The sequence below is a fragment of the Vombatus ursinus genome, unplaced genomic scaffold (genome assembly GCF_900497805.2).
Source record: "Vombatus ursinus unplaced genomic scaffold, bare-nosed wombat genome assembly UNPS02001419.1, whole genome shotgun sequence".
Lineage (NCBI taxonomy): Eukaryota > Metazoa > Chordata > Mammalia > Diprotodontia > Vombatidae > Vombatus > Vombatus ursinus.
In genome coordinates, this window is record NW_020941197.1 from 24,222,299 (window position 1) to 24,239,910 (window position 17,612).

Consider the following 17,612-nt stretch of genomic DNA (forward strand, 5'->3'; position numbering starts at 1 on the left):
AACTGGTCACCATTGTTGTCCAATCTCTAACCTTCACCTTCAAGTTCCCCATGCAGTTATAGGTCTGACAGCCCCTCTGTTCAAGTTAGCCTGTGGGGTAGCTGAAAGGCCGGATGAAATAAGGGGCTGAGCTGATCCTCTAGTCTAACCCATACCTTCTCATTCTTAAGTCTTGTGCTCTTTCTGCTGGACCATGCTAGAAACACTGTCCCTTTTTTTCTCTCCCCTTTCTTTGATTTCCCTCCCTGTAGGAGCTGCATAGAGGTCTGGAAGAAGGTTAGAAAATTGGTACCTCTAGTGAAGGGGGAAAAATATATATCACATTTATCCAAGATGCATAGCACCCTGCTTGAAGGCATCTGCTAGCACAGTGGATGGAGCACTGGGTCTGGAGTCAAGAAGACCTGAGTTCAAATGTGGCCTCAGATTCTAGCTATGTGACCCTGGGCAAATCACTCAACCTCTGTTTGCCTCAGTTTTCTCAACTGTAAAATGATGATAATAGTAGCACTTATCTTGCAGGGCTGTTGTAAGGATCAAATGAAATAGGATGTGTAGAAGGTGCTTAGTACAGTACCTGGCACATAGTAGGCTCTCTATAAATGCTTATTCTCTTTCCTTTCCCCGCTAAGCCTCACCAGTTCCCCATCATACATGTTTCTTATTTATTTGCCTGCTAGCATTCCACAGAACCTTTCCCATGAACTGTTCAAAGTTTAATTTTCCTTAACTTTGCACATTTTTTTTTTTTTTAAGCTGGATGAGATGGGGGAATATATATGGAAAATTTCCCAAGGCTGCTGAATTCACCATCTCGGGTCATACAGAGACCTTGCATGTCAAACACCTTTGATTCTTTAGATGAGAACAGATAAATAAATGCAGCCTGAAGTAGCGGTGAATTGACTAATAACAATTCAAGGCCACCTGACTTTAACCACATTGTTAGATGTTTCCCTTTGTGGTCTTTTCTGTTGACGTGCTGTGGTCTTTGCTGAGGCTCATCTTACCTTGCCTGTGTACTTGCTAAGAGAACCTGTTCCCCCCACTCTCCTGCCACCCACAATGTTTTTGCTTAAATTGACATTTACATTTTTTTTCTTTTGCCCCACAACTGACATCTCCTGGTAGGTTCAGTTTTGCTTATTTATCTGAAAGCTGGTCAGCTCTTTTGACTGACCCAGCTCTGCTTCCTCTGGTCCTCCTCCAGCAGCTGAATGAATTGGTGGCTCCTTCTCCTCTGGCAAGCTCTCCTTCCCACCTCAGGTAAGACTAGACAAGGAGGCGGCTTCATGCAGTGGAAGGATCTCTGGATTTAAAGTCCAAGGACCTGGGTTTTGAATACCAGCTCTGTCACTGTCCAGCCTGCATGATGTTGGGAGAGTCACTTATCCTCCTTGGGTCTCAGTTTCCTCATCTGTAGAATAAGGGGGTTGGATTAGATAACAGCTGCAGTCCCTTTTCGCTCTAGCACTATGATCCTTTGACCTCTCTAGGTCTCTCTTTCCTCATGTGTAAAATCAGGGGGGTTAGGCTAGCTGACCTTTATGTCTATCATCCTATGACCTCTCTGGGACTCTGGGACTCTCTCTCTCTCTCTCTGTGTTAGGGTCCCTTGAATTATGAAGAACTATAATCAGGTCAGGGCAGAGAGGTAGTGCAGTGTATGGAATGCTAGACCTGGAGTTAGGAAGACCTGAGTTCAAATCTGGGACTCAGATACTTACTAGCTGTGTGGCCCTAGGCAAGTCACTTAACCCTATTTGCCTCAGTTTCCTCAGTTGTAAAATGATCTGGAGAGCCCTCCAGTATCTTTGCCAAGAAAACCCCAGAAGGGGACATGAAGAGTCAGACATAACTGAAACGAATGAACAACAACAACAACAACAACAACCATATAATAGGGTCAGAGATGGCAAGATGTAAAGAACAATGAATATGGAATTGGAGGACCTGGGCTTGAAATTTGACTCTTCTGTTGCGTGACCCTAGGCAAGTAAAACCTCAGTTTCCTCATCTACAAAATGAGGGGGTTGGACTTGAAGAGGTTTAACTTGAGATCCATGAACTTTAAAAAAAATGTGGATAAATTTCAATATAACTAGTTTTATTTGTAATCCTATGTTTTTAATCTTATGCATTTAAAAACATTCTGAAGGAGGCCACAACAGACAGACAGACAGAAAGACACACACACACACACACACAAAGGCTAAGATACTTTGGGCCAGTTGATCTCTGAGATTCCATGTAATGCTAAATCTTATGATACTAATACCTGCAGGAACTTTTCAGTTTAATTGGGAAAAGAAGTCATATAACAATTAGTATAGCACACAAAACAATTAGTGAATAAGAAATTATTATGCATAAGAGCATTAGACCCAGGATTACTCAGGAAGACAGAGGGCTGAGTAACCTTCAGGAAATTGCAAAACTCCTTTAATTATCTCAAACTCTTCTCCAAAACAAAGGTGCATCTTTTTAGTACCAGTATTCTACCAGTGGTGTTGTATGGCTGTGAGATATGGGACACAATGGGCTCTGAAAAAATCAGGAATGAATATTAGGTAGAGGGCAATAGAGAGACGCATGCATGGTAGATGTGAGCTGGCATCAACACTGCAGGTGACTCAGGCTGGTTCCCCAGAAATTTGATCTGATACTGAAATGAAACACTCAAAGGCCATTCAACAGTTAACAAAACATGTATTTAGCCTAGCATAGGAAGGATAGTCAACAGGGATATAACACTTAGCTTGGAGAGATGAAGATTTCCCAAGCCCACCCTCGTCGTCATTTAGAAAAAGGGATGTGGTCAGCAGGTTAGGGCAGGGGGTCGTGATTCACTATGTTCCATCTAGTCTGAAAGACCCTGAATCACAATTTGGCTTCAACTTTAGCGCCCAGGCCAATCAAGTCTAAATTACCTGGGGGGGTGGAGAGGAGAAAGAGCTTTGATAGGTATTGATCCTATTAAACCCTACCCTTTGATGGCAGGGTCTTAACAGTCTTCTGAAAGATCTTCTAGTATATAAACGGCTTTAGGGAGGTTACCAGACAGCCCTAATCTCAGAGATGTGAGGAGCCTGGCATAGGCAATACTGGAAGAAAAGTAAGAGGAAAAAACCTAAACTAAAAAATAGCAAAAGCAGAACAAATACACACACACACACACACACACACACACATACATATATGTATGTAGATGTATATATGTATATGTGTATGTGTATATATGTGTGTATATATATATATATATATATATATTTAAGTGACCTGTTAAAAACAACCTATTAAAATAAATGTGACAGTCCCTGAAGTAGTAACCAAATGTAGAAAAGAATGAAGACCAGAAATCATAGACTTTACTTTTCCCCTTTGGAAGAACCAAATCTTAATGATTAGTGTGGTGGTAGGTTACCAAATTTTTGTAGTTCACAGTGATTGAAGGCTATGACAATGAGTAGGGGCAGCACCGGTCAGTTATTTAGCATTTATTAAGTGCCTACTACATACCAGGCATGGTGCTAAATGCTGATGATAAAAAGAAAGGTTCAAAAAAAAAAAAGACAAACCACAAATAAAAAGTCTCTTTTCTTAACAGTTCATAGTCTTATTGGGGGAGACAACATGCAAACAACTACATATATAAACAAGATATATACAGGGTAAATTTGGAATAAATTCAGGGGGAAAGCATTATGGTTCAGGAGGAAGGGGAGAAGGTTCTTGCACAAGATGGAACTTCAGTTGAAATCTGAAGAAAGCCAGGAAAGCCAGGAAGTGGAGATGAACAGGGAGAGAGTTCCAGGCATGGGGAACAGTTAGTGAAAATACTCAGCGTCCAGAGATGGAGTGAGGAACAGCAAGGAGGCCAGTGTTACTGGGTCATGGCGCATGTGGATAGGGATAAGGTGTAAGAAAATTGAAAGGTAGGAAAAGGATAAATTATGAAAGGCTTTTAAATCCAAACAGGCAGTTTTATATTTGATCCTGGAGGTAAAAGGAAGCTGCTGGAGTTTATTGAATAGGAGGTGGTGGCGATATGGTCAGACTTCTGTTTTAGGAAGATCAGTTTGACAGATGAGTATAGGTTGCACCAGGAACATCAAAGACACAGCAAAGATGAGGACACTTCTGGAAGTCACTAATTTTTCATAATGGTATAGCATCACATCATAAAGTGGCTAAGTGGTCAGAAAGCAACTTGCCAAGGGTCTGAGGAGATACAGAAGCTCTCACTGTACCACTCAGTGCTCCCTGAACCACCAGCCAAAATTTCCCCCTCCTTGAGAACACCTTGTTGGGGGAGGGCAGCAATAACACCTAATTTCTGCCCCTTAGAAGTCTCTGCTAAGAAGCTACCCCACCTCTTCTGCAGGAATGACTCTCCTTTGCCTTCATCTAAGGATTTAGGATTGCTACCGAGTTAATTAAGGGATCCCCTTTTTCCAGGTCAATTCATAATCATCAATAAGACAGTTTCATCTCCTCCTTGTAATCAGAAAATTAAAACAAGGCACTTCCCAACAATTCCACCCTCATTGTCCTATTCCTCCCAAGACCTCTATGGAAAGGAGGAAGGGTCCTTAAGGTCTCCTATACTAGAGAATCTTTTCCCATCTAAATGGCTTTTTCCTGGGAGAAAAGAGACCTGCCCACTAAGGGGGACTTAAGCAATAAAAGCATATAGACAAAAGGAGCACGGAATTAGAGAAGCAAGAGATTGCTGGGACCTGATGTCATCAGAAAAGAATTGGGGCCCTGAAGGAAAGGTATGATGTCTACAAGTAAAGAGAAGAGGGGGTGGAGTGGAAGAGAAGCATTCCAGGCTGGAGATAACATAGTGGCCATAGCAATCCTAATACAGTGAGGCAAAGAAGGGGCAAAGCTAGCCCTTACCTTAAAAGGTAGCTCTTGAGGCAGCTAGGTAGTGCAGTGGATAAAGCTCTGGCCTTAGAGCCAGGAAGACCTGAGTTCAAATCTGGCCCTCAGATACCTGACACTTACTAGCTGTGTGACCTTGGGCAAGTTACTTAACCCTGATTGCCTCACCAAAAAAAAAAAAAAAAAAAAAGGAATCTCTTGGGCAACTTTTTAACATTAACAACAAGCATTTTAAGTGCCTTCTATGTGTTCCAGGCACTGCCATAGGTTCTGAGGAATTAAAATACAAAGCAAAAAACAATCTCTACTCCCAAAGAACTTACATTCTAATGGGAAGGTGGGACAAGAGGGAGAGATAACAAGCATATATATATATGTATATGTATACATATATGTATGTTTTGTTGTATAGTCATTTTCAGTCATGACCCCAATTGGGGTTTTCTTGGCAGAGGTACTGGAGTAGTTCGCCATTTCCTTCTCTAGCTCATTTTACAGATGAGGAAATGAAGGCAAACAGGGTTAAGTCACTTGTCAAGGGTCAGCTAGCAAATGTCTGAGGCTGGATTTAAACTCGGGAAGAGGAGTCTTCCTGACTCCAGGTGCAGCACTCTATACACTGCATCACCTAGCTGCCCATATGTGTATATATAGCATAAATATACAGTGAATAAATGCACATGTATACAAAGTAGATAAATACAAAGTAGTTTAGGAGGGGGACATTAGTATTTAGTGAGCCGGAGTTGCATTTTAAAGATGAGGACTCTAAGAGCTGGAGCTAAACATGGACAACATTCTAGACCAGTGCAAAGGTTGGGAGACATGAGATGGGTCCAAATTGCAGAAGATAAGCCATCATATCATTGTTGCCTGCTGCTTCCCTTAAGAGTATATTCTGCTTGAGTCCATGCTGACTCCCCTGACTTTGGATCAACGAATCAATAAACATTCATTAAGCATCGACTAATATGCCAAACATTAGTCCAAATGACGGGGATATGAAGACAGAAATAAAAGAGTTCCTTTCCGTATATGTCCGTATAAGCATGTGCAGAATTCTGGTTTACAAAATGACTAGTACCCAATCTCAGAGAACCAGGAAGTGGAGTTCAAAGAAAAGACATATTGGAGACTGTGTATTAATTACTTACCTAAGAGTGTCCCTGCTTCTTGTTTTGTTTTTTTTTTTGTTTTTTGCTTTTTGGTGAGGCAGTTGGGGTTAAGTGACTTGCCCAGGGTCACATAGCTAGTAAGTATCATGTGTGTGAGGCTGGATTTGAACTCAAGTCCTCCTGACTCCAAGGCTGGAGCTCTATCCACTGCACCACCTAGCTGCCCCCATGCTTCTTGTTATTTTTAAAGTAAAAAGCATTTATTAAATAATTTTTTCTTTATTTATTAAATAATTGTTATGTGCCAAGCACCTGTGCTAATAAGTGTTGGGGACACAAATACAAAAACAATGACAGTCCTTGACCTCAAAAACATACATTCTTTTCAAAATTTTACATTTTTTCAAATAAGCTAATTTTCTCTCATTTCTACCTATTCCTTTCAATATTGAAAAACAAAGCAAAGCTCTTCTAATAAGCATATATAGTCAAGCAAAACAAATTTCTCCTAGGCCATGTCCAAAATTATCTCATTCTGTCTTTTGAGTTACTCACCTCTCTGTCAGTAGGCGAGTAATAGCATCCTTATCAGCCCTTTGGACTTGTGGCTGGTCATTGCACTGATCAGTATTTTAAAGTCTTTCAGAATTGTTCATCTTTACAATGTTGTTATTGTATCAATTGTTCTCTTGGTTCTGCTCACTTCACTGTATCTGTTTGTACAAATCTTCTCAGGTTTCTCTGAAACTGTCCCTTTTGTCATTTCTCACAACACTGTTGTATTCCCCTACAATCACATTCCATCATTTGCTCAGTCATTCCCCAATCAATGGTCATCCCCTTAGTTTCCAGCTCTGCAATTTCTTATTCTAAAGAGCTTATTCTTGGGGCTGAGACTGTCGTGATGGAAATGAAAGACTCCATGGATCAGGCTGGCAGAAACAGGATATGTCACTCCATTAAAAAAAGAGTAAAGAGGGTTTTTTTCCCCCCTACAACTATTGTTGATTCATGGATGGGTTGTGACCTTGAGCAAGTCACTTAACTCTGCTTGCCTTGGTTTCCTCATGTGTTAAATGAGCTAGAGAAGGAAATGGCAAACCACTCCAGTACTTTTGCCAAGAAAACCCCACAAGGGGTCACAAAGAGTCAGACATCACTGAAATGACTGAATGACAACAAAATGTTTCTCACAAGTTTGTTGGGAAATGTTTAATTGCTATTTTTCTGACTATTATATATGTCTTTCATTAAGTCCCTTTGCTTTGAATTGTGTCCTCTGGCTGACTATTAAAGGTAAACACCCGAATAGGTGCTTTCAATAAAGCTCGTGAGATAGATTTTAAGCATTTGTGGCTGCAACAACTACCTTGAACCCTGGAGGAGCCACCTCTAGGGGTATCTGCCCTATAAATCAGAGGAGTCAGTCACTACATGCTTAAATGGTGGCAGCAGTTTGAGGCTGTAGGATCAGAGTGCAGGGCAGAACCTTAGGCTTCAGCTCCCTGAGGGCACCAAACTGGTAGAGGGAATGTGCTTTCAAGACAGTTTTTACTGATTGGCATGGTTATAATTATAATCTATAATTCTTTTTTTTCTTTTTTGGTGAGGCAATTGGGGTTAAGTAACTGGCCCAGAGTCACATGGTTAGTGAGTGTTATGTGTCTGAGGCTGTAATCTGTAATTCCAGGAAAGCCATGGTCTTCAGCAGGGACCTGGAACATGTCCTCATGGGTAAATCAGATGGGACCAGATTAGAAGAGGACCTTAAATAGGCAGAGAATTTTAGATAATAGGGTATAAAATATAGTGATTTTGAGCAGGAGGAGTGATATTATGAAAATGGTGAAGGCCTCATCCTGGCAGTCAATTTAAATACTGTAACATCTTCTGGTCCAAGCCCAGATACCACCTCTTTCTTCAATGTAGCCTCCTCTGCTTCCCCCGAGAGGGAAATGATCCTTTCTACCTTCTTTGTGAGCTCAAATATGACTATTTTTATCTTGAATGCACTTTCAAGACTATACTTAGTATTATGTTTATGCAGGGACATGCTTAGAGAGGCAATGTGGGGTAATGGAAAGAGTATTGAGTTTAAAGTCAGAAGACCCACGGTGCCTCAGCTCTGACACTAATTGGGTGAACACGGGCATGTAACCACAGATCTCACAGCCTCAGTTTTTCCATTTATATTCTCTGCAAAATGTAGATAATACTTAAGACATTTACATCTTGTAACTGTTGTGAGGAGCACACTTTATAAACCACAAAGTACTTGGGGTTTAGGGTCAGATTGCTTTTTAAAAAGATTTCGCAATTTTCATCTCACCAGCATAGTATGAGAGTCCTTGTTCCTCTAAAGCCCTAGTAACCTGGAGTTTGCATTCAATTTTGGACTATTTTCTGCCACCTCAATGGATATAAGGTAGCTTCTTAAAGTTGCTTCAATTTGGAGTTCTTTAATTATTAGTCAGGCTGAACATTTTATAGAATGTGTGATTTGTGTTTCCTTTTTTGTAAATGGTTCATATTTGCTGACCATTTTTGAATATTATTTTTAAAATCAAATTTTAGATACTGTTTTCAATATCAATATTGGACATACATATTTTTCCAGTAGCATATTTTTCTTTTTCTTTTCATTATTTACTTTTTTTGTCATTGTACAGAGGAAGGAAAAGGAATAAACATTTATATTGAGCCGACTGTGTGTCAGGCACTATGCTAAATGATTTTACAAACATTATTCCATTTGAAGGTCAAAAACAACCCTGCAAAGTGGATGCTAATATTACCCCCATTTTATAGATGAGGAAATGGAGGCAAAGAGAAGTTAAGTGACTTGCCCAGAGTGATACAACTAGTGTCTGAGGAAGATTAGAGAAACTTATTTTGTTTAATAGATAAAAAGCTTTCCTCACCCTCCACAGTTGAGATACATACATTATTTTATTATCCTACCTTATCTATGCTTCTTTTTACTTTATATTTTATATTTATTTGTCTATAATTCAGCTGCAATTTCATGTGATACATGAAGTGAAGTTCAGATCTAAGTTTATTTTTTACCCTGTTGATAGTTTTAACTATGTTAATATTAAAAGTTCCCCAAATATTATAATTTTACTTTAAATATTTCATCCTGCTATCTCTATTTTCTTTGCCTTGTGGATTAAAAAAAAAAAAGCACCACACCAACTGATCTTTGATTCTTCAAGGCACTTCTAATGTTAAATGATGCATCTTTTCCCCCGTTTTTGTTTCTTATCAGCATATCAAAGCTGACAGGCACTATGGAGTAGAGAAAACAGAGCCAGCCTCAAAGTGAAGAAGACCTGGGACATGTGCCCTCATAAAGGACAACCTGTGAGGCTCCTAGGTGCCACAGTGGGTAGAACTCTAGGCCTGGAGTCACGAGAAACTGAGTTTAAATCTAGTCTCAGATGCTTCCTAGCTGTGTGACTCCAGGCAAGTCACTTAACCTTTGTTTGCCTCAATTCCCTCAACTGTAAAATGGGAATAATAATCCATGTCCCAGTCTCCAATGAGATAATTTCCTTTCTTTATTTCCTTCCTTCCTTCCTGCCTTCTTTTCTCCTTTCCTTCCTGGGGGCTCATCATATTGGTTGAGGAAATCAGGTTGGGGAAACTTGATTGTCATAACCTACTGCAGTTCAGAGCTCCTGTGCTTGAGCAATCCATTAGCCTCAGCCTCCCCAGTAGCAAGAATTACAGGTGTGTACTACCACATCCAGGGCAGCAAGGTGGCACAGGGGATAGAGTGCCATCTGGCCTCAGACACTTACTAGCGGTGTGATCCAGGGGCAAGTCATTTAACATAGTTTCCTCATCTGTAAAATGAGCTGGAGAAGGAAATGGCAAACCACTCAAGTATCTTTGCCAAGAAGACCCCAAATGGGATCATGAAGAGTTGGACGTGACTGAACAACAACTACATTTTTATCAAATATTTTGATATCCACATATTGATGAAAATATGATACCAATGATTTTCTTGAGAAGACTATACCTTTACAGCCAGACACTTAATTGAAAGGTACAGAGACTATGAGATCCCAATATGTTTATTTGATTCAATAGAGTAGAATTCAACCTTAACAGATATTCTCCAAGGAGTTTCTCATTTATATGTAAGTATGATACAAGATTCCTTGATTAAATACAACTTGAGGTAATTCTGACCAAAGACTGTCTAATTATTGTTATTTAAGGCATAAAACAAGGAGATGCATTCTTCTCAAAGGTATTCATCATTGTCATAAGACATGTCTAGAGTCCAGAGAAGATCCAAATGGAAGAGTTGACCTCCTATGCCCTATAGATGATGGGCTCCTCCAAATGCTTCTGTTTGTGGATGATATTGAGCTTGTTACATCAAGCCCTAAAATGTAAATGACATTCCCAATACATATTTACTCAAATGAATTCAGCCTAACAATCAATTTCGCAAAAACTAAATGGATGAAAAATGCTCATTACCCCATAGTATGACACACAACTGACACAGTGGATAGAAATCCATTTTGAAATGCATAAACCCATACAAAGCATCAGCATTTCTTTATATGACCAACAAAGTCCAGCAGCAAGAGACACAAAGAAAAATTCCTTTTAAAATAACTGTAAACAATATAAAATACTTGAGAGTCTACCTGCCAAGACAAACCCAGGAACTATATGAACACAACTACAAAACACTTTTCACACAAATAAAGTCAGATCTAAACAATTGGAAAAATATTAATTGCTCATGGGTAGGCTGAGCCAATATAATAAAAATAACAATTCTATCTAAATATATTTATTCAGTGCCATACCAATCAAACTATCAAAAATTATTTTATAGAACTAGAAGAAATAATAACAAATTCATCTGGAAGGAAAAAGTTCAAGAATATCAAGAGAATCAATGAAAATAAATGTGAAGGAAGGTGGTCTAGCTGTACCAGATCTCAAACTGCATTATAAAGTCATAATTATCAACACAATCTGGTACTGGCTAAGAAATAGAGTGATGGATCAGTGGAACAGATTAGGTACAAATTACATTATAATAAATGACCATAGTAATCTGGTATATGATAAACCCAAAGATTCAAGCTTTTGAAACAAAGACTCGTTATCTCACAATAACTGCTGGGAAAACTGGAAAACAGTATGGCAGAAACTAGGTATAGATCAACATCTCACACCATGTACCAAGATAAAATCAAAATGGGTACATGATTTACGCATAAAGGGGGGATACCATGAGCAAATTAGGAGAGCATGGAATAGTTTATCTGTCAGATACATGGATAAGGGAAGAATTTATGACCAAACAAGAGATAGAGAGCGTTACAAAATAAAAAAAAGATTATTTTGATTATATAAAATTAAAAAGTTTTTGAGCAAACAAAACCAATGAAACTAAAATTATAAAGAAAGCAAAAAATTGGGGGGAAATTTTTGCAACAAGTATCTCTCATAAAGCCTTCATTTCTCAAATATATAGAGAACTGAGTCTAATTTATAAAAATACATGTCATTCCCCTATTGATAAATGGTCAAAGCAAATAAACAGGCAGTTTTCAAAGAAATCAAGGTTATGTGTAGTATTATGAAAAAATGTTTTAAATCACTATTGATTAGACAAGTGCAAATTAAAACAATTCCGAGGAACCACTTCACACCTATCAGATTGATTAATATGACAAAAAAAAAGAAATGATAAATGTTGGAGGGGATGCAGGAAAACTGGGACACTAATGCACTGTTGGTGGAGTTGTGAACTGATCTAATCATTCTGGAGATAATTTGGAACTATGCCCAAAAGGCTATAAAACTGTGCATACCCTTTGATCCAGCAATACCACTGTTAGGTCTATATCCCAAAGACATTTGAAAAAGGGGGAAAGGACCTATGAGATCCCAAAGGACAAAAATATTTATAGCAGCTCTTTCTGTGGTGGCTAAGAATTGGAAATCAAAGGGATGTCCATCAATTGGGGAATGGCTAAACAAGCTGTGGTTTGTGATTGTAATGGAATATTGTTGTGCTATAAGAAATGATAAGCAGGATGATTTCAGAAAAACCTGGAAAGACTTACAAGAATTGATGCAAAGTGAAGTGAACAGAACCAGGAAAATGTATACAGTAATAGCAATATTGTTCAATGAAGAACTGTGAATGACTTAGGTATTCTCAGCAATACAATAATCCAAACAATCCTAAAGGACTAATGATGAAGCATGTTATCTGCCTCCAGAGAAAGAACTGACATTGTTTGAATATAGACTGAAGTATGCTATTTTTCACTTTGTCTCTTTCATTCTTTTTCTTTTATTTGAGTTTTCTTGTACAAGATGTTAATATGGAAATGTTTTACATGATTGCACATGTATAATCTACATCTGATTGCTCACCATCTCAAGGATGGGGGAGGTAAGGGAGGGAGGGGGAGGATTTGGAACTCAAAATTTTAAAAAATGTTAAAAAATGTTTTAACATGTAATTGGTGGGAAAATACATATATATTTTAAAAAATGACATTGAATGAGTTGGCATGGTTGGGCTTGTATCAATGTCATCACGAAGCTATTGGAGTATTAGTTTTACATTTTCTATTCTATTTGTTTCTGCTTTTAATATCTTCTCTCTTTTTATAACTTCTTTGGGCTTATTGCTTTATTCCTTTTCTAGGGTTTTTAAGTTCAGACAGTTCACTTAATTTTGCTTTTTTTCTTTTATTAGTGTTAGCATTTGATGCTACAAACTTACTTCTAATAACATTCAGCTTTGGTACATCCCATAGGTCTTGATATGTGGTATTATTGTTATTGTTAAATACTCATTTATCTTTTTCCTGGCATTTCTACAATCTAATATTTAATAGATTTTTAGAATTTCCATGCAACTTTGTAACTGTTACTCAAGTTGTTTATTTTTAAATTTTATTTATTACGATAGGAAATACAGCATGTATAATTTTTGCCTTTTTCAATTTATCAAAGATCTAGGTCATAAGAGGCGGCAGCCTGGTGGCACAGTAGTTAGTGTGTTGGGCCTTGAGTCAGGAACACCTGAGTTCAAATCTGGTTTCTGACACTTACTACCTCTGTGACTCTGGGCAAATCACTTAACCCTGATTGCCTCAGTTTCCTCACCTGTAAAATGAGCTGGAGAAGGAAATGGAAAACCACTCTAGCATCTTTGCCAAGAAGCCCCAAATGGGGTCACAAAGAGTCAGACATGACTGAAATGACCGAACAACAACAACAAGAAGAACTAGGCCATAACATAAGGGGTCATGCATCATAGGATTCTAAATTTAGAAGAGACCTTAGAAGCTATATAATCTAACCCCATTATTTTACAGATGAGGAAACTGAGGCAGAGGTAGACTAAATGACTTTCTTAAGGTTACTCACAGAATAAGCAGCAGAGCCAGGATTCAAACCCAGTCTTTTGACTCCAGATATACTGCTCTTGTAACGATACCACTGGGCTATGAACATAAGTACATTACCAAATTTTGTTAGAGTTCAACGTATACTCAATAAGCATGTGTACTCCCTGCTTCTACCATTTAATTATCTCCATACGCCTGTTATTTCTAGCTTTTTTTTAACACTTAATAAGCCTGTCAGATCTTCCATTTCCTTAGTGTCAATCTTTTTACTACATTGTCATTCTGACAATTGACTGTTGAAGTCCCCTACTATTATTATATCTTTGTATAGTTCTTCTTCTGTTACTGTTAACCTTTCTTTTATGAATTTAACTGTTGAATTGTTTGGAGCATATAAGTTAAAAATTGTTATATATTCATTATTTATTCTTCCTTTCACTATTGCATAATACCCTTGTCTGTCTCTCTTTTGACGTCTGGGTAGAATTCAACCTTAGGTGTTATCATTACTGTCACTCCTGCTTTTTTTAAATTGCTGCGAATCATGCAATACCATAGTCTCTGAAGAATTAAAGTTGAGGGTTACCTAGAGGGCAATGGAGAGATGCATGATGGGAACAAGCAAGCTGCAATACATCGCTAATGAAAAATTAAACAGGAGAAGTAGTGTGAAGGATGTTGTCAAACAGAGATGTATGCTTTGCCGAGGTCGGCCAGTCACATGGTAAGAGTTACAGACAGCTGATGCATAGGCCAAGGGCTCCATTGTTTTGCACACTATATCAAGGATTCTAGAGGAAGGGCACTAGCGTGTGAAACCCCATTGGAGGGATACAGATAAGAGTAGCACTGGATGAGAAGGAGTGGAAGGGTTGCAAGGATGGGGAACCTGAAGCTTGGAGGCCACATGTGACCTTCTGGGTCCTCAAGTGCAGCCCTTTGAATCCAAACTTCACAGAACAAATCCCTTTTTAATAAAAGGATTTGTTCTGCAAAACTTGGACTCAGTCATAAGGCCACCTCCAAGGACCTAGAAGGCCACATGTGGCCTTGAGTCTGCAAGTTCCCCACCCCTAGAGTATGTACTTTTGGAAGGAGTAAACCCTTCTCAAAGATCCCAGATCAAAGCATAGAAGCAACTGTATAATCATCTTGACTAAGCTCTTAATTTTAGTCAATCTGCCTTTTTGCATTAAATTTATTTTTAGAGCCAGCATATTATTTAAAAAAATAAATTATTTGAAAAATTAACCATTTAAAAATCCATTTTGAAATGCAACTCTTTTCCTTTTAATAGGAGGTCATAAATGGGCATAAAGAAGGCAGGTAGGTGGTGCAGTGGATAGAGTGTCAGTCCTGGAATCAATAGGACCTGAGTTCAAATCTGAACTCAGACACTTGCTAGCTGTATGACCCTGGGCAAGTCACTTAACCCTGTGTGTCTCAGTTTCCTCATCTGTAAAATGAGCTGGAGAAGGAAATGGTGAACCATTCCAGTATCTTCACCAAGAAAAACCCACATGGGGTCCCAAAGAGTCAGACAGAAATGAAATGACTGAACAACAATGACGTAAATGAAACATACTGCCCACCTCCAGATTGGAGAGGCCAAGGACTCAGTGAAGCCTGAGGTATTTTTTTTTATCAACAAGGTGGGAATTTGTTTTACTTGAATTTACATGTTTTTAATGGGTTTTGTTTTTCTGGTTTTCTCAAGTGGGGGAGTACGTGAGGGCCAGGGAGAGAATGTGAACCTGAAAATAAAATAAGATTGAATTTAAAAAAACCTCAAGAGGTCATAAAATCATTGATCAAGGGCTGGAAGGGACTTTACAGGTCATCTGCTCTAACTGCCCATTTTAGAGAATAGCAAATTGAAGTCTTGAGAAGTAAATGACTTGTCCAGGGTCAGACAAGTCTCAAGTGAAAGGACTGGGGCTTGATCTAAGGTCCTTTGATTCCAAATCTAGTAGTTTTTCCACTGCATTATGCAATTCAGACCGTCTGTATTTATTGTTATAAATGTTCATTTTTATTTCCCTCTTCCATTTTTGTTTTTGATATTGTTTCAGTGAAAATTCTATTCATTTTCTCTAACAGTTTCTACAAAAGCCATTTAACAGACTCAATAAACATCCAATTTAAAGTCTACTAATTCTTGTTTTCCTGAAGCTTATTCCCTTTTTTTATTATAGTGATAAGATTTTCACTTTTGACCTTGTCAAATGCTTTCCTTCCCCACTTTCTTGGGAAAAAATCATCATTTAAAAATGACTAAGTCATTTAAAATGATTCTATTTTACCTCCTTTCTCTTTTGCATTAATCAGAACGCACATTTTAAACTAAAACCATGATTTATTTTCTTTCTATTACATTTATGAAAACTTATTTTGTGTTGTGACCTTGACATTAGATCAGGTTATCTTATATAAAGTCCTTATCACGTAACAGTATAAAAATCTAACTTATTAAAAGAAAACAAAAATTGTGTTTCTTTCTGTCTCTTTACATATCTCTTTGAGATTCTACTTCAGGGGTGGGGAACCTGCAGCCTCGAGGCCACATGTAGCCCTCTAGGTCCTCAAGTGTGGCCTTTTGACAGTCACAGAGGGACTTGAGGACCTAGAGGGCCACCTGTGCCCTTGAGGCTGAAGATTCCCCACCCCTATATTACCTTTGGCTTGAATTTCTTCTTTATGTATAATTTTCATAAATTTTTTTTCAGTTTTCTTTCTGCTAACTTTGCTTTCTGTCACTTCTTATAGGCTTTCCCATGATTCCTTGTATTTATATTTCTTTTTTTTGGTGGATGAGTAAAATGCATCTTTCATTTTTAATAATTAATTTCTTATAATTTACAATCCTTTTTTCTATTATTCATAAGGATACTTTAAATAGTTTTATTGGTGTAATTTAAGGTCTTGATTTTTAAAAATATATTATTTTTCATCCTAGTGATATGCTTGTTTGTCAAACATATAATTTGCCATCTTTATTATTATTATTTTAAAAAGATGCAAAACCAGTGAGAAGCTTGGGTCATTGAAAGTGCTCTGTGATTTCCCAAGCATAATCTATCTTGCTATTTTCATTTAACTCAATTTTGGTTCCAGATCATTGTCAATTTGCAGTGTCTATCCAAGACACGTGTAGTGATGGACTAGTTCTATGCCCTGACCATCCAACTGCATATTATAATTTATAATTGGAAGGTCTTATTTACTTAGTTATTCCTATGTAGGCAGGCTGAAGTTTTTGGAATTTCATTTAGGAAGTTCTGCAGTGTTTCAGGATTTGATGCAATCAGCACAACGTCATCCACAAACATGAGCACCTAGAGGACCTCACCATCTACAGAGAATCTTTCTTTCATTTGGACTGTCCTGGATACCCTCCATCATACTATCAAACACCTTGGGTGGGCATACAACTTGCTTTCATCCATCACTTGCTATTAAAAAGGTCATCACTCAAAGTAATCCCTTTTTCACATGTGTCATGAAATCTTGTATGATTTTCATGTGCTCATTGGAGACACACTGTTGGAAGAAAGTCTTCGTGTCTACGTTTTGCTCTACTATACCAAAAAAAAAAAAAAAGACAACTGTGAATATAAGGAAACATGAAAGGATCTATAGGGAGTGATGAAAAGCATAGTTACTAAAATCAGAATTGTAAACACATTGACAACAGCTATCTATAAAGAAAGAAAATCAAGGCAAATGTTGCTGAACCTCAGGTAGACTTGGAAAGAGAAGGAAAATATAATTTTAATTTTCTCTTAATATGTTGGACTTTATGATGTAAAATAAAGCTTTGTGTAAGATTTTTATGGTTTTTAAATTTTGACTTGGTCATTTCTGCATATCAGATAGAGAGCTGGCCATTAAGTAAGAAAGGCCTTGGTTCAAGTCCTGCCATTGATACATACTATGTGATCCTGGGCAAGTCACTTAACCTCCTAGTTCATTAGGCAACTCTTGAAGACTCTAAGTTTCAGAGTTGCACCTTGTTGCATCTTTCCTTGGTAGAGAGAGCTTCCTTACTGGGAACTCCCTCCAGTAATGAAATCACAAATCTGGTCTAAAAATAATTTTGGTTATATGATTTATGGGGGGTGGGAGAGGTAGGAAATGAGGAAAAGAATAAGCATTTATTTAGAGCCTGTTATGTACCAGGCCCTGAAGCTAAGCA

General features: G+C 38.0%; 1 protein-coding gene across 2 annotated transcripts in view; it reads left to right on the forward strand.

Annotated features, from left to right (window-relative positions):
* The first annotated feature begins 1,028 nt into the window (after nucleotides 1-1,028).
* TIGIT (T cell immunoreceptor with Ig and ITIM domains) overlaps nucleotides 1,029-17,612 on the forward strand; it is a 30,778-nt gene continuing 14,194 nt past the window's right edge. Inside the window, exon 1 of one of the 2 annotated variants that reach the window (XM_027868595.1) lies at nucleotides 1,029-1,266. In XM_027868595.1, coding sequence (XP_027724396.1) covers nucleotides 1,218-1,266 — 49 coding nt within the window. In that variant the 5' untranslated portion in view covers nucleotides 1,029-1,217. The remainder of the gene's footprint in view (nucleotides 1,267-17,612) is intronic. The other variant, XM_027868602.1, reaches the window with a different exon arrangement.